The 24,253-nt window shown below is 50.9% G+C and overlaps 1 protein-coding gene across 1 annotated transcript in view; it reads right to left on the bottom strand.

Annotated features, from left to right (window-relative positions):
• Rasgrf1 (Ras protein specific guanine nucleotide releasing factor 1) overlaps nucleotides 1-24,253 on the bottom strand; it is a 114,442-nt gene that overhangs the window by 37,449 nt on the left and 52,740 nt on the right. The window contains exons 6-13 of the mRNA XM_028865955.2: nucleotides 20,307-20,386; nucleotides 17,371-17,564; nucleotides 16,831-16,940; nucleotides 13,156-13,274; nucleotides 11,282-11,442; nucleotides 7,574-7,637; nucleotides 6,618-6,754; nucleotides 4,204-4,286 (exon numbers count right to left, since the gene is read on the bottom strand). Coding sequence (XP_028721788.1) covers nucleotides 4,204-4,286; nucleotides 6,618-6,754; nucleotides 7,574-7,637; nucleotides 11,282-11,442; nucleotides 13,156-13,274; nucleotides 16,831-16,940; nucleotides 17,371-17,564; nucleotides 20,307-20,386 — 948 coding nt within the window. The remainder of the gene's footprint in view (nucleotides 1-4,203; nucleotides 4,287-6,617; nucleotides 6,755-7,573; nucleotides 7,638-11,281; nucleotides 11,443-13,155; nucleotides 13,275-16,830; nucleotides 16,941-17,370; nucleotides 17,565-20,306; nucleotides 20,387-24,253) is intronic.

Here is a 24,253-nt window from a genome sequence, read left to right as displayed (position 1 = left end):
GTTGGCCTGTATTCCCTATACACTGATGGCTGTATCTCATTCGTTGTTTTTACTTGCAGCTAGTAGCTGTCTTAGCCCTTTTGTGTTTCTGGTGGGATGTTACTAGAGGAGTATATAGGTGAACAGATAAATATATGCTCTTATGGAAAGGAAATCTTATCATAATGAACTCCCAGAGCCAAAAACCCCCACAGAAAAGAGGAGTTCAGCCTGGACTGACTGCCGAGGTGAGGACAGGCTTACACCTGTAAGGCTTACTTTTCTCACAGTTGTGACATAACGCAGCAGCGACTCAAGGGAGGAGGTTGATACAGGCAGTCCACCACAGGGTCGGGGCATGAGGCGTGGTGCAGCAGCTAGCTTACATCCGGATGAACCCAGAAGCAGGGCCTGGTTATTATAACTCACAAGCCCTTTTGTCCTCTTGGGATTCACTTCCTCCAACTGGGTTCAGCCTTTTGAAGGCTCTACAATTTCTCAGAATAGTGTCACCAGCGGGACACTTAGTGCTGAAACACATGAGGTAATGGGGGATACCACAATCAACCATAAGAGCATCCTTGGGGCCGGTGTGAAGGACACAGCTTGATGCCAGCTCTGCTCTCGTTTCCTAGACAATGCCTACTCTTCACTTCTTAGTCTCCTCATCTGTGAGCTGGAAACAAGGCCTTCCACAAAGCTTCCTTGAGAGTGGGATGAATGAACCAATTTAAGAGGCCGAGCATGGGACATGGAATACAGAAAGCTCTAAGTGAATTGGCTGAATTCACTGCCTCTGCAGAGGGTGTTTCCCACTCAAGGATATGGACAGAGCTCTAAGGAACTGAACATATGGACTCATTTTCTCATTTGTACCATTTCTAAGGCACTTTTTTTGGGGTTTGGGGAGCTGGTGGTGCAACTGGGCGGTAGAGTACTTGCCAAGTGTGTGTGAGGCCCCAGGTTCAACTCCCAAATACTTTCCCTGGAAATACGGGGATTTGAAATATCAATAAATAGCCTTTTCCCAAGAGCCTCCAAATGAGCAGGAGGGTGAATCCGGAAGGTGGAGAAGTGGAACAGTAGATTAGGGTAGCATGTGGACAAATGGCAGCCTCATTACTGGCTACACACTGCCTTTCTGTCCTGCTTCTCCATTACTGGCTGCATCAACCTTCCCTGCTGCGTGGACCAGAGGGGAAGCTGGGTAAGTGAGTCCAACCCATAGTGTGTAGACTAAACCACATGGCCTCCAGAGATAACAGCACTTCAAAAGAGACCATCTCAGAGAAACAGAGGCAAGGCCTTCTAACTCAGCTTTGTTGCAGGACATCCTAGAAACATGCTGGCGCCAAGTCCCCGGCTCAGCTCCTTGCCTTTTTCCAGCTGATACCATTGCTCCCGAGTGCTCTATCAGAGTGGCCCTTAAGGGGGTGGGGTTGATACCTTTGGGGTCCAACCCTACCACCTACAGAATAAAACCCAACAGCTGGCCAGACACGACACTGTTAACTGGATCCCACATACCTCAGCAGCCCCATCTTTCACCACACGGTGTTAGTTAATAAAGTCTGACTGTGCTATAAAAAGGTCAGAGAAACGAGAAGTGAAATGAAGTGGAGGAATAGCTCGTGAGACACCGCAGATGTACTTATCAACTACAGCTTGTTGAAGGCAGGACAGGAACAATGGACCGCAGAGACACCCGATATTCTTGGTACACTTAAGATATACGAGGTACCAGGGATGTTCAATGTTCATGAAGTTTTAAGCCAGACGTCCACTGATGACGCCTACATGCAGATAACCTCACAGCTGTTGGTGAGGCTAACTGGCATGCTCAGCTATGGTCAGGCAGGTGTGCCTTTTTACATCTCAGAGAAGGCAAGTGTGCGCTACAGACCCAAGTGCGTTCTATAGGTTGGGCTCGCTCATCTTACTTTCACTCTGGTCTGTGCAGCAGGGAAGGTTGACACAACACGGGGGGAGGCAGGGCAGGAGAGTAGTCTGTCACTCGGTAATGTGGGGCTGGCACTTGACCATAAGCCCCCCTAACTTCCTGTTCCATTTCTCCACTCCCATCCCTGCTTCTTCCTCTGTGTTTCAAATGGACTCACCAAACCCTAGGGTGACACATCTGAATTTGGCCCCTGAGCCTGTCTGCTCCAAGGCCTAGAGGATAATCGGTCTGATCAGGTACCTGGAGAGTAGAGCTCACCCAGGTTACTGCCTGCATGGCACTCCAAGTCTCATAACCCTGCCGCCCAATGAGATTAATCATCATTTCTCAAACACATTGCACTGTCTTGCCTTTGTGCAAATACTCACATTGTTCCTTCTTCCCAGAATGCCTTTCTATTTAACTGCAACTGGCACTCAATGTCAGCTCTGGGTTCCTTTTTCAAGGAAGCCTTGCTTGACTGTGCTCAGTGAATCGGCCCTGTATCCGTCCCCCGCACCCTTCCAGTACCACACAAGCTGTCTTATGGCTCTCCCCTTACTCCCCACAGAGGCATTTCACTGTGTGTCTCTTTGGTTCACTGAACAGCTCTTCCTACGGGTCCCACCCGCCACCACCTCTGGGCGTTCAGCAATGCGGTGGTGAGGGGAATGATACCTGACCAGTTTCAAAGAAGTTTAAGGGACCTGATGCCCCCAAACCTGTTTCTGCTGACCCCCCCCCCCCAAATGGAGGAGAAACTCCAAGTAATAAAATTGATTCTATAAAGGAATTGCTAATAAACTTGCTTAGGAGACATTAAGTCACACAAAGTAGAATTAAGCTAACTAAGGGCGCAGTGCCTTACACCTCAAATGTAAGTGTTACACTACCCAGGCTTGCTAGAAATAATTCGAGTTTAGCATTGCTGGGAAAACACTTCAGCCAATGTTTGTTCGCCAGGATTGATCTGCAATTAGGCTCTATTCCCACGACAATGAAGCCACCCCTGACTTACAATCAGCCATTAGGTGCATTCTCCTGTCAAAGACCATGCCTCTAAGGGGCAACTCAAGTGGGTAACACAGGTGACAAATGTCATTAAGACCCGGTACACCACAAAACATAATTCTACCAGATGAGAGAGATGACCCCAGTTAGCAACTATTCAAAAAGAACAGCACTGGTGGACTTGAGAAATAATCGTGGCAATATCATTGCTGTGTAAATCTCCCAACTGCCCAAGAGGCCAGACTTGCAGCCTCCTGTCTTTGTTTAAATTGTTCAGAGTGTAACCTTCGATTGGGACCTAAAAGAGACTTAAGGATGACAGTGCATTGGGAATTAATGAGCCAAAGGCATATAAAGGCTGGTAAATATCTGTTGAAGGCTTGTCCCCTTTTGTGCATTAGAATCAATCACATGCTATTATTAAAGAGTTTTTCCTTCATTCATCTCTAAATGATCAGAGTGATTTCTCACTGTGGAGACATGTAACATCAGCACACAGTAGGCTCATCGAGTGCTTGCCTTTATCTTGGCGCAAAGTGTGAACAACAGGAGTCTGGCATCCTTCAGACACTAAGTCTTGTGGGATGCACTGTCCCAGGGCACTCACTGGAAATAGCAGAGATTCACATCATATAGCAGCCATAGTCATCTACACACAGGCCAGTGGGGAGTGGGGTCCTGGGAGGTATCCAGTGACATTATCAGTCTTGGGATTCACAGGTTGAGATGGGAGCCAGACAGCCAAGGTGCTGCAGGGTTGGGGAAGGAAGGAGGGGGAGGTTGGATTATGGAAGCTGTGCTGCATGGGGGCAGGGCTGGGAAAACTGTGTCCAAAGGACACCATCCCCTTTGTCCCGAGGGACTGCTCAAATAGGAGCATTTGCCCTGCAGCTGCATCCTGCAATTAGGTTTTTGATGTATTTTGAAATGTTCTATGTGTTTATTTTGAAATTAGAAGAAAAATCCTTAAGAAACAATATGTGAAATTTTCATTCCTAATATTATATTTTTAAAAGTCCAATGTAAAAAAACAACCAACGTGTAAATAAAGATTTATTTAAAAAAGCCAAATTGTGCAAAGCCAACCAACCACAACAAGAGCTACATCAAAGCAGCTGACCGAACAGACATTCATTCAAAACCTCAAACAGACATCCCAAGCCTCCATCACAAAACACAGCATCTTTGGAGCCTTGGAGGCTGGACCTGCTCAGGTCCTGGCTATCTCTGATTAGTGCTTGCGTCTGGAGTGCAGACAGGTAAAGGGCACTTACTTGATCATCTGTGGCACAGTGACCTTGGAATTTTCTTCAAAGGCATTCATCATGAGTCCATTGCACCGGATATTGTCCACACACTGGAAACAGAGGGGACCCCCAGGCTCAGAACTCATTCATCTCCACACTGGATCCCAGACCCAACTGGGGCTCTCTCAGCCTGCAGACAGGGTCCTCAGGCTTCAAGGGCACTGTCTAGGCAAGGCCAAGGCCAACACAGCAAGCATCATTCAAATTTTGGAAGTCAAGTGACCTTGCGAGACTGAGTTGGCCTTCTTGAGTCTGTTTCCCTATCTGCCCAGATGGGTTGGATGACTCCTGCTTTACCTGGGTGTTTGCCAAGGAGATGCATCAGACTCTGGCCACTCTGCTGCATCCTGTGAGGCCAGTGCCAAGAATGAGGTTTCCCCACAGTGATCTGAGCTCCCTGGGAAGCTACCTAGCGAGCCTCTGCACCAGAGTGTGTACAGTACATGCGTCCTCTGCCCTGCCCCCAGTGTCAATGTTCTGATGTTGGAGGTGGTTCCTACATTTCCAATCTACTCATGGGGAGTGCACTTAGGAGGTTGAGGCAGGAGGATCACAAGTTTGAGACCAGCCCGGGCTACATAGTGAGACTCTATCTTCAAACAAAAAAGAGACCAAACCAAACACAGAAAATTAGTCTTGGGAGAGGGACTGCCTCTTTTCACCTTCTGGCCCTGTGTCCTGGGCTTAACATTTCTGCTGTGGGGGTCTCCTGGATCAAGGATTTGGGGAGCTCCATGCATATCATGAATCTATGGCTTTGAGGCTGTGTGTTAGTGGAGGCTGGTGCTAAGGCCACTGGGAAGTGGAAGCCAGAAAGCTGGCGCAGTGGGTGGCAGGTGCTTCCAGGCTCAGTCTCTATGTCAAAGCCAGACCCCCAAAGGAGGTAGGACACAGCGGAAGCTTTCCGTCTTTGTGTTTTTCAGACGGATTTCCCCACCACACAGAGACTCTCTTTCACGTTCATTCTGCCAGCAACTCCAGTCAGAGTGCTGTGGAGACAGCAGAGGACCTCAGGAAGCTGCCAGGATGGCTCCTGAAGGGAAGGGGCTGGGTGACCCGTACTCACGGGCATCAGTGATGTTGCTTAGAGGGCAATGATCTCTGTAGTTCCCTTTAGGGGAACAGCCAGCACCTTTGATGACTATGGCTCACTGGGGACAGGAAAAAGCTGGGTTTGATCTCTCCATTTTCTCCAGGGCATGCTGGTTTTTTTTTTTTTTCTTTTTTGGGGGGATGGGTGGGTAAAACTCAAAAGAATAGATTTACATTATGCAAAATCCCATGTTGCCTTGGTTCTCTGTGGATTCTAGAGGGGCAGGTTGCCAGAAGGCCTAGCCACCTGATGTCCCCTGGACCACGAAATGTTGCTATCTAACTATTATGGACTGCCTGGGTGTTCAGTTCCTTTTAGAGTTCCACAATATGAAAGCAAATCCTTGGAACTTTACTATCGATCTTCATCTGGAAGATTCTTTCAACGCTTCTTTTTTTTCCTCCAGTGCTGGAGCTCAAACCCTGCTTTGAAGCAGGGCACAGAGGTAAGAAGGTAGGGAGCTGGTGAGGGAGGCCCTCTAGGCACACTGGGTCCCCTGCCCTCTCTAAGTCCTTGAGGCACAGGGACAAAAGCCAGCCATAGCTGTCCTTTTCTGCTGCCAGTGGCTCTCCTGACGTGACCCCACAGCCCTGCAGAGAGCATGGCCACAGGCAGACACCCCGGGATGGGACCTGGCTCCTGCCTTTATGTGACTGCCCTTTGTCTTCTGGAGCACAAGCTCTCAGGAGCTGCCGAGAGCCCTGTTACTCATTCAACGTCTCACCTCTTGTACTCCTAGTGCCCAAAGGCCTTGGGCTACTGACTTTCCAGGGGAAGCCAATGCTTTCTGCGTAATGGTTAAATGGGAGTGAGGTGCGGGGGACGACTCCACTGCTTGCAAAGGACAAAACTCCATCCTTCTCTGGTAATATGAATGCTGGCTTGGACTTCAGGAGGCTGCTGCCCTGGTTCTCTGGAGTAGGCGCCCCAGTGTCTCAGGACTGTGGAGCTCTCTCTTCAAGGTCTGCTGTATCTAACATTCTTGGATGGTAGCACCAAGACATTTTTGTGTGTGTGCATATAAGCACTCAGAGATCAGACTGAAGTGCAGACACCCTTGCCATTCACAGGTCTGGGGAGCGGGAAGCACAGCCTAGCAGTCTAAAGGGTTTAAATCCACACAGCAAATGGTATGCATTGGCTGACTCAGCCTGGGCTGGGACCATGAACCTGGAGGGTTCTGGTCTTCTCTAATAGAACAATGCCCCTGTACACTGTCCATCTAGGTCCCTCACCAGGTCAAACATGAAGGGACAATGTGCTCTGAGGAACAGGCAGTGCTACTCACCTGGCTGATGTCACTGGTCCACGCTGCCTTCTCTTGCCTGGATGAGGCCACCAAGATGACTGTGAAGGGCGGGGAATCCTTTGGCTCCACCCCGATCTTAAAATCCAAGTGGTCTATGTCCTGGGCAGTTCCTTTGGCTTTTCCAGTGACAAAACATGAAGTTAGCAGAGTGAGTGTGGGTGCTTGTGAGCTGGGTAAGGCTCTCCGGTCCCTGACTTAGATGCCAGTAGAGGTTCCAGGAGGGTGCCAAGCCACTGGTTGCTCCTTTTAGAATAGTATTTTATGATTTTTGGCTAGGCGAGAGTCACTATTTCAAACAGTGGAGAACGGAGGATCTGACACGCACAAGTAATTTACAGGCACACAGATTCTTGATTCAGAGCCGGAGGTGCCGAGTAGTACGTCCTCTGCCCTCACCGCACCAATGGGTTCTGAGCTGGGACTCAGCTAAGTCTCCTAGCAGGGAGGCAGCTGTGCCAGGGTGAGATGGGGGTCTCACAAAGCAGCCCTTCCGCTAACACCTGGGACAAGCGACATTAACCTCTGAAACTTCCTGGACTGGGCTGAACGTTCAGTTTGGTTTACAGCTCCCTGGTATGAAAGTAAATCCCAGGTATTTTATTACTGATATTCAACTCTCCTTTTCTTTTCTCTTTTTGGTGCTGAGGATCAAATCCAGGGCACCACACATGCTAGGCCCCGGAACTCTTGAGAGCCATTTACTGGAAAGAATAAGTTCCCAGGGTCAAGGTCTTCTCTGTAGGGGCACACAACTGTGAGCTGTCTGCCTCAGTCTGGGCTGTTCTCTAGCCTTTTTACATCTGGGCCAGGGTCTACCATGTTTCAACATCTGCTCTTCCTGCCAACCTTGATGAATGTGTGTGTGTGTGTGTGTGTGTGTGTGTGTGTGTGTGTGTGTGTAGGCATGCACACACATAAGCAGCTTGTACACTGACCTTCCTCCTCTGTGTTTTCTGGTTCCTCCATTAAGGTGCAATCGATGAGGGATATGACTCCATTCTGAAAAAGAGCAGCAGGCACCATTTTTGGACCAGGAGTCCATGCGCTAGAGCGGGAGTCCCAGAACATCAGGGTTGGAGGGGCCTCTACACTAAGCAGCCACACATCCATGTACGTGTGTGTGTGTGGAGCATATGCCGAGTGGGCATTTTGCTTTGCAGGCAAGGACCTTAGCTTCCTTTTACAAGGTCTGCTGAGGTGGGTGAAATGAGATTTTCTCAGGGAAACCAACCCTGGAGGCTGAGGTCAAACTGTGGGCAGATAAATCCAGAATCTGTCCTGTTGGGCTTCTTCTTGCCACATCATCATCTCTGAGAATTACATCATACCCCCTGTTCTTGGCCAATCCCTCCGGATACCAAGGGTGAAACAGCCCAGCTTTATGGGTCCATTGTCTGTATTGCTCACCCCATTTTATGGATTCGGAAGTGAAGTCAGAGAGGTTAAATGGCTCCTTAAATCACCTGGTCAGCTACTGGTGGGGTCCTGAGGAAGCCTCAGGGCCCTTGTTCCAGTCCCAGGTCAAGAGTTCATTTCCTGTTATCAGGAGTAAAGGAAGGGCACCTCTCCCTTTGACGCTAGTGAGAAGGGAATCCGGTGGCAGTCTTCCTATGCGCAGGTGCTTTGGAACCCCCTTTTGAAAGTGGAAGCAGAACCCTCTTCCCCTTAGGTGGGGGCTGGGTTCAGCTGGGGTGTGGCTTGGTGGTACAGCGCTGGCCTAGCATGCAGAAGGCCTTGGGTTCCAACCTCAGCACCTTCCCCTGAAAGTGGAAGCAGAACCCTCTTCCTCTTAGGGGAGGGCTGGGCTGCGATCAGAGTTGAATAAAAAGAATCAAATGAAGGCATGTGGCTCTGGGGACTGCAGCCTCCGCTTGCCCCCTGGTTCTCTCCTGGATCACCTGTCTCAAGGGAGGCGGGTGCCGTGTTGTGGGCAGAGGTGAAGAACCGAGGTCTCCCGCCAGGAGTTCTGTGTATGAGCCATCTTGGTTGGGTAAGCTTTTAGAACACCGTGGCCGGGCAGACAATGCTGCTGCCAACTGGTGCCCTGGGCCAAGACCACTTCGAAGTCGCTCCTGACCTCCTGACCCACTGCAAATGGGAGGCAGGAAGTGTTTGTCCTACAGTAACTGCTGTTAATATAGACCCAGCCACGTGACTGATCTATATATGAAAATACCGGGCAGGCTGCCCACTTTTTTTGTTACGAAACTCAGAATTTATTTTTAACTGCTTGCCTGGATTCTTATGGTCTCATGCTATAGAGGCTGCCACATGTGAGGAGAGCATTGGGGGGGATTCCCAGGCCCTGGGGTCTGCTTCTTGCTTCCTTCTCTAGTGGCCTGGAGAAGTTCCCAGGACTTCTGAACAGTAACCTTGCCCTGTGATTTCAAGGGGCTTAACAATCTTGGAATCCCCGATCCCATCAAGCTCTGACATTCCCTTATTCATTTGCGGTGCTGAGGTTGGAACCCAAGGCCTTCTGCATGCTAGGCCAGCACTCTACCACCAAGCGGCACCCCAGCTGGCACGCTCTTACTGGCCTGTTTTACTTCCTTTATCTGTGAACTGGGAAAGTGATAGTGTCTGCCTGAGAGGCGTTCTAGGAATTAAATATATGTGAAACACTTGGGACAGGGACTGGCCATGGTAATTGTTATTGGAGGCCTTGCGGTCAGTAATAGGACAAGCTCATTATCATAGGGTTTACAATGACTGTTAGCTTACTGAGAATTTAATGTACCAGGCACTGGGACTCCCTCAGCATTCTTGGGTAGTATTTTCATATCCATTATGCAGATAAGGAAATTGAGGCTTAGTGAGGTCACATGACTTGTCTGAGGTCTGCCTGGTACACACACAGCAGCTCTCAGATGCTGTGTTTTTCTAGGAGCTATCCTTCAAAAAATTATTTTTATTTTGTGTGTCTGTGCATGTGTATGTGTGCATGTAACATGTGTGTGCAGGTAACATGTTTGCAGGTGCCCATGGAAGCCAGAGGAGGAAGTCAGATCCTTTGGAGCTGGAGTTACAGGCCGTACTGAGCCATCTGACGTGAGTACTGAGAACCAAACTGGAGTGGTCCAGAAGAGCAGCAGGGACTCTCCTCTGGTCACCATGTCTCCAGCTTCCAGGCTAACTATTTAAAACTCAAAAATAAACAAATGAAAATAACCAACATAAAAACATGAACTTCCAGCCTCAGATCAAGAAATTGCCGTCGTGTCTCCAGTGCAACCTGCCCGTGCTCACCCCACTGCTGAGGGACAGGAGACCTGACCCTCCCGACCTGGCCAGAGACATTGGGGCTAACAATTAATGAAAGCCTCCCTTGACACATAATTTGGTTGGAGCTAGAGTGTTTAATATTTGTAAATTAATTTCTCCATGTGCAGCCAACCAGCTAATTTGTTGACATGTTAACATAAGCAGGGGATTCCCCTGAAGCCAGCGCTTGATCTAATAGCTCAACAGGAGGCTACGGACCAGGCCTCCGGGTCCCCAAAGGAAGGGCTTTCCGGATGCTCTCACTTAATTAAGGGCACCTTCTGTCCCTTCCTTTCCAGGCTGCCTCATGTTCACATTTGAAATCCCATCTGCTCGCACGGGATGGACATGGTATGAGATGGCATCGGAGAGAGACGAGGTCTTGAAATCAGCACAGCAAATGCATAGGCGCTGTCAGCCCACTGTCCGATCCCTCATGCAGTGTTCCTCCGGGGACGGTTATCTGTTTAACTGATGCACACAGGGCAAGGGCATTGGCAGGGTCCCATGTGTGACGGGGTTGGGGCCTGCTGGGGTTCAGAGCAATGGGACCAGCTGTGAGTTGTGTTGGGGAGCAGTAGTTTTGGCGTGTGCCCCAGGCTTTACAGAAGAGCTGCATTTGGGTAGGTCTCAAGGACCCGAAGGCGGTTTGCCAGAGAAGAGGGAAGGCTGGGCAGTTGAGTACATGGCAGGAACCAACGCCCTGGGGTCTGAGATGCTTCTTCCCTTCCCCCTGCTGGCATGAGCCAGGCCGCCGAGCTTGTGCTACAAGAGGGCACATGTGGTGACCACCGTTCAGCAGCCTCCCGGGGTCACCTGACCCGAGGAAGGCTTCCCGTGACCGAGGAGGCGGTGTCTGAGAATCTTTGCCTGGAGATGACAGGGAAAGATGCTTTGTGTTGCTCTAATCCTAGGCTGGAGGGGACCCTCCATTCTGTCCACTCTCCCCAACACCTCTATCCACACCACACACACACACACACACACACACACACACACACACACACACACTTGCACAATCATATGCTCATACTTGTGCCTTAAAGGAGGGCTCGTCAGAACTCCTGGCCAGCTGTGGGAGTCTCTGGGGCTTGACACTACCTTTCCAGTTCCTATGATCTATCTCTTCAGTAGGAGATACCAGGGGGTGTTCAGCTCATTCCCACCCTCAGCTTAGCCAAGGTGCGTGCATGCGTGCGTGTGCGTGTGTGTGTGCGTGTGTGTGTGTGTGTGTGTGTGTAGGTGTATGCTCACATACTCACAAAGGCCCACCTAAGTGCTTCAGCACCCGGCTGGACCATGAACCTCCAGCCCCGTGGTGACGGCGGAGCCCGTGCACCTGAGCCCCGGGCCTTGCTGCTCCTCCCCCATGGCCTTACCTTGGTCAGGTGCAGTTTCCCTCCAGAGCCTCTGGTGCAGATGATGAGGTGCTTGGAGAACAGGAAGCACTGCCGTTCGCCCTCTTTCTTAAGGGACAGAGATCCCAGGCGCCCCCTGGTGATCTTGCCCTTTTCTGACATGGGCACCTGGATGAGGGAACCTGTGGGAGCAGGGGTGGTGGTGAGGAGGCTCTGAGCCTGCCCTCCGATGACACCAATGACACCACCCTCTGGCCCAGCCTTGGAGGTTGAGGCGCGGCTACAAGTGGCCGTGGAGCAAGGCAGTCCAAATACCCTGGTTACTGTTCCCCCGCCCAGCCTCAGAACCAGGTGGTGGGGGTAAGGAGAGCCCTATACAGGACCTCACAACCCCCCAGCCAGGGACCAAGGTCTTGGCAAGCAAAGGGGCTCTAAAAGAAATGGAGAGCTGGGCTGAGGTCTGCAAATGTCACTGAACAATGAAGCTGAACAAATGGGGAGCTGGAGGCGGGCTCTTGTGGATTAGCGTGATATATTGCATAGCTGTGGCCACAGCAGATATCGCCAATCAATCACGGCACTTAACTTCTGAGCCCAGACTGAGCATGTGATCCTCAGTGTATTGCAAGAGAAAGCCATTGCTGGCTGTCTCTACTCTGGGCATCCCACACAACACGTGCCCTCCTACCGGTTCCTTCCCCACTGTCTTCAATCCTAGACCACATTGCCTAGCCTCTTTGGGAAAGCCCCCTCCCTTGACTCCCCTGCCCTGCGCTGTGTCTGCTGCATCTTGGATGTCCACTGGTGACAGGTCTTCTTCTGCAGGGTGGGGTTGGCTCCATTCTCTGGGGACCTTGGAACCCCATGGGGACCTGGTGCACACAGGGCAGGGGTCAGTGTTGGCTATGTGGCTAAAAAGTGGGAAGGGCTGGGAGGGGCTCCAGGTCCTGCTCCAGCACAGAGGGGGAAGTGCTTCTGCTGGGTGATAGAGCAGCTTCTGGATTTCTCTGTGTGTGGGGTGGGGGGTGGGGGTGGGGCAGGGACTGCCTACTCTAGGAGGGGCTTCTTTCCAGGGTTTTCTTCAGAAAGGCAGAAAGAAGCTCCAGGAAAATGCTTCTGGCATTGATCATGTCTTGTGCAACTCAGGGAGACAGAGAGAAAGCTGTCTCTGGGCTTCCTGTGTCACAGGTGGCTCCCAGGAAGGGCCTTGGGGGCCACATGCAGCCACCATCCATGAAACACAATGGATATCAGGCCCTCCCCAGAGGCCAGATTCTGAGGTATAGACCAGCGTGAGCCTCTCAGAAGGTTATTTACTAGTTAGAGAACTCCAGCGCTGGGTAGAGGGGATGCTGGACATCTATATTGGGGGCAGAGATCCATCTGAGGCACACAAGCAAGTGCCGAGTTTCCCACAGAACATGAAAGCTTCATGAGGTGACCTTCAAATGCATCACACCTTTGATGTCTCTGAGCCGTCAGGAGTTCAACAGCCATACCTTCCAGACCCACTCTCAAAGTAAGCAAGAGCCAGAGGTGAGAAGACCAACCTCAGTGAGAACAGCTGTGCATAGGCTTCTCTCCCAACACCTGCCATTCCCAGAGCCAGTCACTCTCTGTCCTTATCCTGTCTCCCACTTTCTCCCCAAAGAACAGGCCAGTGCTTGCAACAAAAAGCCCAAGGCCAGTCGAGGTAGCAGACTCATCCTTGGCATGAGGGGAACTGAGAAGCATTAGTATCTTCAGGTGTGTCTATAGTTCCTGCTTCCGTGTAGAGCTATTGCACTCCCAGAACACTCCACAATCACAGCTGCAACCAAGTCCCCTGGGGATGTCCCCAAGTGCTGCCCCTCTTCCAGGGACCCCTCGATGGGGGCACAGGGCAGCTGCCCTACCTTGTCGCACAAAGGTCTGGCTGGTGTCAAGGAGGATCTCACAGCCCTCGATGATCATGCGCTCGATGGCCAGGTTTTTCCGGATGTTCTCCGTCTCACTGACTTCATCGTGCATGATCCTGGGAGACAGAAAGGAAGAGACATGCTGTCCCACTTCCAGGGAGGGGGATGCTGTGCGCTCTGGGCAGACCTAAGAAGAGAAGCTTGGGGGTGGGACCTGTAGCTAAGAAGGTGAAGGCGATGTGTATCTATTGAGTGCCAGTTGTATGCAAGACACTGCCCAGGCTCCACCTGGTTTAATACCCTGGCAGCCCAAGGAGCCAGGTGCTTATTTTAGGAAAAACTGAAATGGAAACTGGCAGCTAGGAAGCAGGCCAGTCATATTTCAATGTTGAACATTGGAAGATAGATAGCAGGTCCAGCCAAGGAGGGAGATGTGAGCCCAAGACACTTTTTTTTTGTTACTTATGTCTCACGATACACTATTCTCATCCGTACATCAAGCAAAGTTCATACCCCTGCATTCTTTTCCTCAGGCTGTCCTCTCCCCCTTGCTGGGAATTGAACTCAAGGTCTTGAACTCAAGTGCTCTACCATTACCGCTATGCCCTAGATATTTCTACCATATCTTTGTATGGAGGCGCTTTTAATGTTGCATGGGCCCTAGGCTGGCCAGATTTGGGAGCCCCTGCCAATTCTGTAGGCTCAGAGAAAGACTGGCCTTCACCTTCTATCTACCTGCCTTCTGGGAGGAGAAAAGAATTTGTTCCTCTCTCTCTTCTGCAACTCCCAGAGTGTCCAGGAGATGGTGCCATTTAATTACTTTGAAAAAAAAAAAAAAAAAAAAAAGGCGCATGAGGGGGAAAAAAAGGGTTCTCTGGCACTTTTGCCCTGGTGGTTTTCCAGGCTTTTTAGGAAAGCAAAGAATACTTTTGGGAAAGGGAGAGCTCTGGAAGAATACCCCACCCACTTCAAGAAGATCACATCTTACGCTTTTCTGCCGGATTTTTGTTCTGTTTTGTTTTTCGAGACAGGGTGTCTTTGTATAGCCCTGGCTGTCCTAGAACTTTCTCTGTAGACCAGGCTGGCCTCAAACTCACAGAGATCCACCTGTCTGCTTCCCAAGTGCTAGGGTTAAAGGTGTGCGCCACCACCAGCCCGGCTTCTGCCAATTTCTGAAATTCTACGTCAATGTCACCAACAGGACTGGTGACCATGTATGGTTTAACTTCAGGGAAGCAGACGCTGCTTGGGTGGGCTCTAACATGAGCAGACCGCTCAAGCCCCGAGCCATCGGACCCCCAGTTCCCTGTATGCAGAATGCTGGAGAAGAGGTAAGCACCAGCCTTTCCGTTTACTGTTTGCCTGGTCTAGGACTCCCTTTTTAGCTCAAACTCTCCGGGACATCTAGACTGCCTTGATTCTCTAGAAGCCTCAGTTTCCCCCTTTCTGGATCAGAAATGTGTTTCTTAGAAGCCCAGTTCCTGGAGATGGGGTCCTGTCTGAGAAGTGGCCGGTGGCAGAGAGAGCATTTCTCATGGTGAGGGTGAAGTATTGCTGGGGAATGCTTGATACAAAGGCACGGAGGGGCGACTCCAGAGTGGCAGGCAGACGTGACAAGAGCGGCCTACAGTGCAAGTTCTGCTTCAGAAGGAGTTCGGGTCCCACGTGCACACATGGCTAGGGTGACCTTTGAGGGGCCTTGAGGGACTGGAGTTGATGGTCTGTGTTATCACAAAACGAAGGCCTGGCCCTTAGAGATAGTGCGGCTGGGGGTGTTGGAGAAGTATTTTAGTTCTGAGAATAAGTAGCTGGTGTTGACTGGAGAAGGAGGTGTGGTCCCCAGCCTGGGCAGAGCTATCTGATGGAGGAGGTATGATGCCTAGCCTGGGCAGACTTTGGCTATCTCATGGTTTCAGTCCTGCCAGGACTCCATGGAGGGAGGACGAGAGAAGACTCCAATGCGCCCTTTGGGCTGGGCTCAGGTGAAGGCTCAGGTGTTGGAAGGAAGCAGAGGATGCATACCTAGGTTTTGGCCAATGACCTTGGCCTCTCAGGCCATCTGCGCCCCCGTTTGCTCCAGGACCTGCGTCTCTCAATGATGAAGAACCTCAGGGGGCATTCTAGGCTTTTTCCCCCCTGGGGAGGGAGGAGCGTGTAGGATTTGGTTCCTGAACAGGAAAGACAGAGGGGGTCCTTTTCTCCTGCCATTGGCTTTGTCCTCCGGCAGTCACACCTTGATACTATGCCTTCTCTGGTCCTCCCTCATGTCCAGTAACTCAGCTGGGTCTCAGCAGGATCAGGCTAGGCAGCCCGTCCCCTGCCTGTCCTACTGCCTAGCTTGGAGCTGAGACCTGCCTGGCCAGCCTTTGCTGGCTTCAGGAAGCTGAGCCTCCCTGCCCCTCACCCCTAATCCCCTTTGTCTGACCACAGGGCCCATCTCTTGTTGTGACCCCCACCCAGGCTCAATCCTAGGCTCTGGTGTCTTCCTGTTTGAAGTCACTCCTGGGGCAATCTCATAGCGCTGGGATTGTCACTGAACTGATGACAGATCTCCATTCCAGACTCTAGAGCCCTCCTTTCCCGTCTCCTCCACTTGGGTATCTAATGGCATGTCAAGCTCCATGTGATCCCCAGGCAAGCTCTTGACCTGCTAACACACCCTGGCTTGGTTAAAGCCCCACAGGTCTGGAATCACTGGTCTTTTCTCATTCCCCCATCCAGCCCATCGGGAAATCCTACTAACTCTGTCTTTAAGCTCCAGTTCCAATCTAGACCACTTCCCACCTCCCCAGAACCTCGGTGGGGTGTGAAGGCCCCCCTCCTCCTGTGGCTGCTTTTGCAGAGGAAGACGCCCCTGGACTGCAGGACAGAGAGGGGAGTAGGTGACGGGTCTGGACTTGAGGACTCAAGTGTCTGAAATGGCCACAGTGTCTCCACCTGTCACTTCCTACTGTTGATGGGAACCTGGGCACACAAGGGCTAGTCACCTGGAACCCCCAGCCTTGGGGAGCTCTTATCACCACAGTTTTTGCTTGTTTTTTTGAGACAGGGTCTCAGGGATTCCAGGGTAGCCTTGAAATTTGAACTTCCGATCCTCCTGCCTCCTTTTCGAAAGTGCTGGAGTTAACAGGTTAACATACCTGGTTTTATGTAGTACTGGACATTGATCACAAAGCTTCATGCATGCCGGGCAAGCACTCGGTCAATTAAGCTAGATCTCCAGCCTTGTTTTTGTTTACAACATTAAAAAAAAAAATAAGGTCTTATGTATCTTAGGTTGGCTTACAACTTGCATGGAGTAGAGGCTGGCTTTGAACATCTGACCTTCCTACTTCTGCCTTCTGAGTACTGGGATTATAGATGTCTAGCACCACACCTGGCTCACTACAGGTTTGACTGAAAAAGAGGGGAAACAGGTGTGGAAAGTTGCTGCGAACTCCCTCTTGAGGGTGATGGGTCCAGTTGAATGCTCAGGGCTCTGCAGACCCCATCTCTGCCGGGGACGGCCCCCAGCCCATGCTGTTTCACCCAGGCCTGTGTGTAAGCTGAACAGGTCAGTCAGGGGACCCACTTCTTTGAAGTGAGGCAGGCTATGCCCTCCTTCAGATCCCCCTCCTGAGGAAACTCTCAGCCCTGCCCTGCCCACCCTCGGCACCGTGGCCAGGCACTCACCTGGACAGTTCCTCTAGTTTGGATTTGGCATAGTCCAGGCTGTTGCGCTCCACGTGCTCATGAGGTGTGTGGGCCAGCAGCTCGTGGAGTGTCAGGATGTACCTGGGGATCTGTGAGTGGCAGGGGACACGGAGGGACAGAGGCGGAGAGATGAAGGATGATGGGTGGAAAGACAGAGAGGGACAGGGAGCCAAGGAGGGGCAGGGAAAGCGGGTAGAGACAGTGACGGCAGACGAGAGATGTGGGGCAATGAGAGAGAGACAGAAGGCGAGACAGAGGAGGCAAGAATGGTCCTTTGAACCCAGCGGGCTGAGGAGGAAAGCAGGCTGTGTCTGATCTGCCCGGAGAGCCAGGAAGATAGGGACCCCCATGGGACTGTCTCCAGGGACGGCCCCCTCACCTTCCCCACTGCTGGAGTGGACAAGTACATGCGTGGTCAGCTGGCTCTCCACCTGCCGGGGTTGTTGGGGACTGTGTCCTGCCAGGTGAACCCTCCGTGCCCCCGCCCCAGCCTGCTCCCGTGAAGGTCATGGCAGCCACCTGGAACATAGGGTAGGTGAGGAAGGTCTCCAGCGTGCGCTCCTCACAGTCTGGCTTGGCCTCGTACTGCTTGAGAAGCTTGTCAAAGTCCCGGTTCTGCTTGCAGTGAGCTAGGATCTGGAGGCTGTATTGGTGGTTGCGGACGAACTCCTGGTAGATGTTGAGCATGGGCAGCAGGATGTCGAACAGGTCGGCTGCGGGGCAGGTGGGGTCAGCAGGCAGGAGGGACCCTGGGGCTAGACGTCCCCAGGCCTTTGGCCCATTGGCCTACCCAGAGAAGCTATGTGCCGGGTTCAAATCCCCACTCCAGAGAGATCCCTCTTTGGGGGTTACGCATGCCCTACCCATGAGCAGAAGTGGGTTCACAGAGGTGGGCTGTCTTGTGGCAGCTGTGACTGAAGGGGCTTAGAGAGATGGTGCGGAGTCCCATACCCTGGTGGCTGTGGCTCCCAGGGGAGCTGCTCCGGGAATCATCTCCAACCGAAGAAGACAGCTTTGGTATAGATCACACTTTGATCTCATGGTGGGTCTATGTGGAGTGTGGCCAGCCCCTACTTCAACTCCAAGTGTCTCTGTGAGAGGCAGTGTGTGTGTATGTGTGTGTGTGTGTGTGTGTGTGGGTACATGTGTGTGTGTATGTGTGTGTGGGTACATGTGTGTGTGAGCACATGCAGTGCACCTCTCTGGGCTTGTATGTGAAAGCCAGAATTCAACCTTTGCTGTCATTCCTTAGGAGGCATTGGCCTTGTTTTCTGAGGTAAGGTTTTCTTACTGGTACCCAGGGCTTGCTCATTAGGCTGGCCAGAAAGCCCAGGGACCCACCTGTCTCTGCCTCCCCAGCACTGACTGCGAATATAACTGCATGCCATTGAGTCCAACTTAAAAAAAAAATAAGTTTATTTATTTTTACTTTATAGATGTGTTTTGTGAGGTCTCAAAGAAACCGGGACAAATGGCTAACTGAGGTGCCTATTAACATTCCATGGTGGACACTGTCCTGCCAGATTCCCCCAGCAAGGCAACTACCCATTACAGAGTCTTTACTCTTCACAGCACTGTCCACCCCAGCCCCTACCCTAAACACTGCCCACCCCAGCCCCTACCCTAACCACTGCCCACCCACCCAAGCCCCTACCCTAACCACTGCCCACCCACCCCAGCCCCTACCCTAACCACTGCCCACCCCAGCCCCTACCCTAACCACTGCCCACCCACCCCAGCCCCTACCCTAACCACTGCCCACCCCAGCCCCTACCCTAAAGGTCTCCAGGCCCCGAGACTCATGTCCCTTCCCTCCGTTTCTCTTCCCTATATAACTCAGCCATTCTGGCTGTGTGCTCTCTTGGTCTGGTGGCTCCTGGCTCCTCTCTTGACCCATTCCTCTTTCCTCTCTCCTCTTCCTCTCTCACTCTCCTCTCCTCTCTCTCCTCTCATGGCCCGGTTCAGTCTGAGCCCTTCCACATGTCTGTTTTCTCTTTATATCTATGATAAAAAACCTTCTCTCAACCATATCTGGGAAGAAACCATGTCCTCATTTTTCATTCCTGTTTTGCCTATATGTAAATATACCATGTGCATGCAGTACCCATGGTGGCCAGAAGGGGGCATCAGATTTCCCCTGGAAACTGGAGTGACAGACAGTTGTTAGCCTCCATGTGGGTGGCTGAGGACAGACCTGAGTCCTCTGCAGGAGTTGTAAGTACTGTCTCTCCTGAGTCCAGCTGTTTGTGTGGCTTCTGGGGACTGCACTCAGGCCATCATCCCTCTGAGGCAAGCACTTTACTGACAAGAATTATCTCCCCCGCCCCACAAAGTAGAGTCTTTGAAGTATCTCAAGAGTGGAGGGGACTTGGAGAGCTACATCTGGTCCGGCTTTGACTGTGACTCTGCGGCCTCAGTGACTCTTCCCCTCTGTAGTGAAGGGAACACTGGTGTCCACCTTTCCTTAGCAAAGTGAGAATGTGAGAAAGCGGGGGGGGGGGGGGGGGGACCAGCCTGGCACAGGTGTGGTACCATGCAAGGGTGCAGCTGTGCCTCATTCCTGGGACCCGACAGCACCACTTTCTAGGCAATGGAGATGAAGACACAGCCTTTGTCCTAGTAATTCAACCTTTGGAAACCTATCCCATGGAGATGCCCCCAAGAATTTGCAACAGCTTAGAACCAATCAGAAGAGCTAGCTGGTTGCTTGGATCCATGGTATGGATAGTTAAGAACACTGGGACATTATACGGCCACCAAAAAACTCAGCGTGAGAAAACTGGGCAGGAAGAAAATGCTCCACCTACAATGATATTCTAAATGTAACAGCATTGCCAGGTGTGGGGGCGCACGCCTTCAATCACAGTACTCAGGAGGCAGAGGCAGGCATATCTTTCTCTACCAGTTCAAGTCCAGCCTGGTCTACACAGCAAGTTCCAGGGCAGTTAGGGATACAAGAGAGACCCTGCCTCACAACAATAAAAAAGAAAAACCAACCAACCAACCAAAAAAGCAACCAGCATAATGTAATAATCAAATGTAAGCAAACAAATGAAATGTCTGCTATAAAAAGCTTCAAACTGTTTAGCTCACTAAGTTTTCAGTTATGTAAAAATGGGAAAAGAAAATGCTCACTCTCAGGACCTCTGTGTAGGGAAATGTGCATGGGAACACCACAGTGTTTGGGGTGATTGTCTTTGGGGGACAGAATGACAGGTGACATTTTAAGTGTTTTCTGCTTTTCTGGAGTTTGAGACATTTCTGAGTGGGTGTGTTGTCTTTTGAAAGGGAAAGTGGGTATGCAAAGAGAAAGACCTCATTCTCTCCTATGAGCACATAGTGATTGTTCTTCTCTCAGGGACTCTGGGGTTTACAGGCTGCCTCGCTGTGATGATCTAGAAGGACAGAGTTGTCTCCTGCCCTGTGGATGGGGTCCCAGGGGGCTGGGTACTCACCCAGCACCAGGGTGGGCCAGCTGGAGATGCGAGCCTTCAGGCCTTGGTAGAAGATCTGATGTAGGAACATGATGGTCTCACTGAAAGAAAAAGCACCAATGAGCTCCTGCCTGGCCTTCCTACCTCCCTGGGGAGGACCTCGCTGAACACATTAGTGCCGTACCAAATGTGGGGCCCTCGGTGGGAACTCTGAACTTCAGTGGCAGGACATCAACCCTCCCGCAAGCCCCTCTGCACAGGGGATGCCAGCCCACGGAGATGGCAGAGAAGAGCTGCTGCGGCCAGCAGCCAGCTGTGCACGAGAAGCCCTCCCTGCTGTCTCCCCTTACTTCCTCTGCCTCAAGGTACTGGAGAGACCTGGAGACTACCGAACACCAGCCACTGTCAGTGGGAAGAGACGGCAGGGCTTGGGACCCAGACACAGAAGGAAGCTCGTGTCCGACTTAGACTCTTTGCTAGCTGCGTGTCCTCCAGCAAGTCACCTGACATCTCTGGAGTCCACATCCTTCTGTGTGTAATGGGCTGCAGTGAAGAGTCTCCCACAACAACGGGGTTGCTCGGGTGCCTGCTAGACAGTGGGTGCCTCCACTGCCCTCTTATTGCCTTCATTCTTGGGAGTCTAAGCCAGGGGCCTAAAAGACTTTGAGCTCTGGGCTTTGTCACCATGATGCACACTCTGGGAGCACGGTCTAGGTAACCTAGCTCTGGCTAGACGTGCTCCCTGAATGCTCCCTGGGGGTCACTTTCCCTTGGCCCCTCCCCTGTGTCCTTCCCCCTTTCCATTTCTTCTCAAGTGGCAGGCTCCACAGCCCAGCCCAAAGCCTCTGTCTCAGGTCAAGTTTATAGCAGAAGAGAAACCAAGCAACAGGTGGCAGCTGCCCCCTCCTGAGGGCATCTGTCCTTCCTACCCTTCCTTCTGGTTCCTCTGTGCTCACAGCTGTCTGCCCAGCTCCCACTACAAGCAGATGTGGGGGGGATTCTCAAACATGGAGGAGACCTGGTGGGTGGGAGAGTCACTCCATTTAGGATTCCAGAGGGAGAGGGAGACTTCCCCACTTTTCCCCTTGAGTCAAAGGCAGCACAAGGTCCGTCTTCCCCCCTTTCTGGAATGTTCTTATCTTTTTTTTTTAACCCATTTTCTAGGCTCTGTTCTCTGCTTGGATGTGTTCTCCCTCCTAGCAATTTGTGATTTGAGGGGTCTTGCTTTGTCAACACTGCCTGAGCAGGGGAAGAAGGGAGGGAGCAGTGAGCAGCAGCAGGTGTAGAGCAGGGCCCATGGACAAGGGCCCTGAGCAGGTCTGAAAGGTCCTGTGCAGGGCACAGACACAGGGAGGGTAGAACGTAGATAAGAAATATGGGTTAATTTAAGTTGTAAGAGCTAGTTAGTAACAAGCCTAAGCTATCAGCTGACCATTTATAATTAATAATAAGTCTCCATGTCATTTACTGGGGAGCCAGGCTGAGGAAAAGCTCCACTTACAGGCTTCCATCTAATGTCTAGTTAACCCTCAAACCAGGTTAAGAACATTGGTTTTCAACATGGGAAGACTCTTGGATACCAAGAGACCAGCCTGGGGTGTGTAAGAATGCATAGGAAAAAAAAAAAAAAAAAAAAGAAACCTGGTCTGCAGTGGATGGCAGGATGGCTGGAGACTTTCAAGTTTCCTGAGGGAGTCTTGTATCTACATCCTGTCACATGGCACTGGGTGCTGCTGCAGCCAGAGTCCCTGGGAAGCCACTTCAGGCAGCCAGAAGACACACACCAGACACCCGGGCATGTGCCCACAAGGAAAGGAAGCTCCTTAGATCCCAATACTGCACAGGCCAGTTTAACAACAAACCAGGAACATCACGAAAAGGATGGTAAAACCAGCTTGAAGGCATTGCAAGGGGTGGATCAACACCATACAGCAAAACAAACAAGCTAATTAATCCAGTCATGAAATTGTTTTCCACCCTCAATGTTTGTTACAAGTTCTATTTCCACTACGCTTTAGTCTAAATGTGCAGTAATGCGATGTCTGTGTGTGTATGTATGGTGTGTATTTGTTATATGCACACCTGTGTGTGTCAGAGCATGAGCCCATGTGCATGTGTGTGGAGGCCATAGGAGAATGTCCTACTTTATTTATCACTCTGCCTTATTCCTTTGAGGCAGGGTCTCTCACTGAGCCTGGAGCTGGGCTGGCAGCCAGCAAGCCTCAGCAATCCTTTTGAGTCTGCCCCCTACAGCATTGGAGTTAAAGGCCTGTGCAGCCATGTCAACTTTTTTTTTTTTAACCAGTGTTAGGGATTTGAATTCAGGTCCTCATGCTTATTAGCAAGTGTTCTTGTCCACTGAGCCATCTCCCTAGCCTAAGTATGATGCGTTAAAAGTCCACATACTCTGAGAAACATTTCCTTGCTGAAAGATAGTTGCCTGAATCTTCAGCAAGCCAGTCTTATTGGTGGAGGGTCTTGCAGCAACATTGACCATCACTAATGAGGTGGCTGCGAATGGTTGGGGTGGCTGTGGTGACTTCTTAAAATAAGACAACAGTGAAGTTTCCCAGATCCACTGACCCCTCCTTTGCAGGACAGGCATTCTCAGTTCCATATTTTAGGGCCAGGAGAATGCTTCCAAACTTAGAACCTCAGACATTGCTGCTGCTACCAGCCAAGTTTTCATGGTGCTCTAAATCCTTTGTCATGTTAGAGCAGTGGTTCTCAACCTTCTTAATGCTGTGACCCTTTAATACAGTTCCTCATGTTGTGGTGACCCCCAATCATAAAATTATTTTTGTTGCTACTTCATAACTGTAATTTTACTACTGTGATGAATCATAATGTAAATATCTGTGTTTTCTGATGATCTTAGGCAACCCCAGGGAAAGGGCCATTCAGCAGAAAAGGGGTTGTGATCCGTAGGTTAAGAACCAGTGGGTTAGAGTATCACAGAGTCTCCATGGGTGAAAGCTGCCAGAAGACGTCACCTTCTTTGCTTATATCCCGAGATTGCAAGCCCTTCAGTCTCGTCTTCAGACTCCACTTGTGATCCGGGTTCTTTGCTGTGCCCACCACACTGGTGGGTGGTGACTCCCTCTGTGGAAGTCTTGGGCGCCTCCAGGTTCCCTGTGAGAGTTGGAACCATCCCTTCCTAAACTCGCCCCTCTCAAACTCCTTTTAACATCAATATTTTGTCCCTTCCCATGAATTCATGGATGCTCTTCCATGGTGTGTGTTTTCCAGAAGCTCTTGAATTAACTTTGACCAGTTCCTGCAGAAGAATCCCCACTCTGTGGCAGCCTTACAAAAATATATTATTTAGATAACCAGATTTGAAAGTTGATATTCCTCCTTCAGGCACCAGCTGCTGAGCAGATTGTCATGTTAGCAGGCATGAGATAAATGTTGGCTTTGTATGTCTCCGTCATAGCTCTGGGGTGGCCAGGTGCACTGTCAATCACTGGTACTATTTTGGAAGGAATCTTTGTTTTTCCTTAGCATTAGGTCTCAGCAATGGATGTCCATATATAGATGTGCCTGGCTCCATTCACAGAGCTAGGTGAAGGAGATTCAGGTTCTTGGCAAATCTGAACTTTAAGTGACTGCTGGCTTAGACTCCACATCTAAACCATTAATGAGACAGCTCATTTGTTGATGTTCTGAAGCCAGGCAGGCACCAACTTCTCTGTAGCTGTGACAATCTTCCATGGAGTCGCCCATTCTGTCTGGCTCTTTGGTCCACATGGAGGACTGGCTGTGAAATGCAGCTGCCTTCATGGGTTATCTCTGATCCATCTTCTGCAATCTGGACAACTTACTCCAGTTTCCCATCAGCACCCGATGTTTCCCCTTGCACTGCATGTTGGAGGAATGATTACTTTCTGCAGCTTCTATAGCTTCCTCACCTCTCAGCTTTCCCAGAGTTGAGAGTTGGAGCATCACTCTGAATTAGGTCATAGCCT

Source organism: Peromyscus leucopus, chromosome 7, assembly GCF_004664715.2.
Source record: "Peromyscus leucopus breed LL Stock chromosome 7, UCI_PerLeu_2.1, whole genome shotgun sequence".
Lineage (NCBI taxonomy): Eukaryota > Metazoa > Chordata > Mammalia > Rodentia > Cricetidae > Peromyscus > Peromyscus leucopus.
Note: the sequence above shows the minus strand (reverse complement) of the source record. Positions and strands in the feature narration are given on the sequence as shown.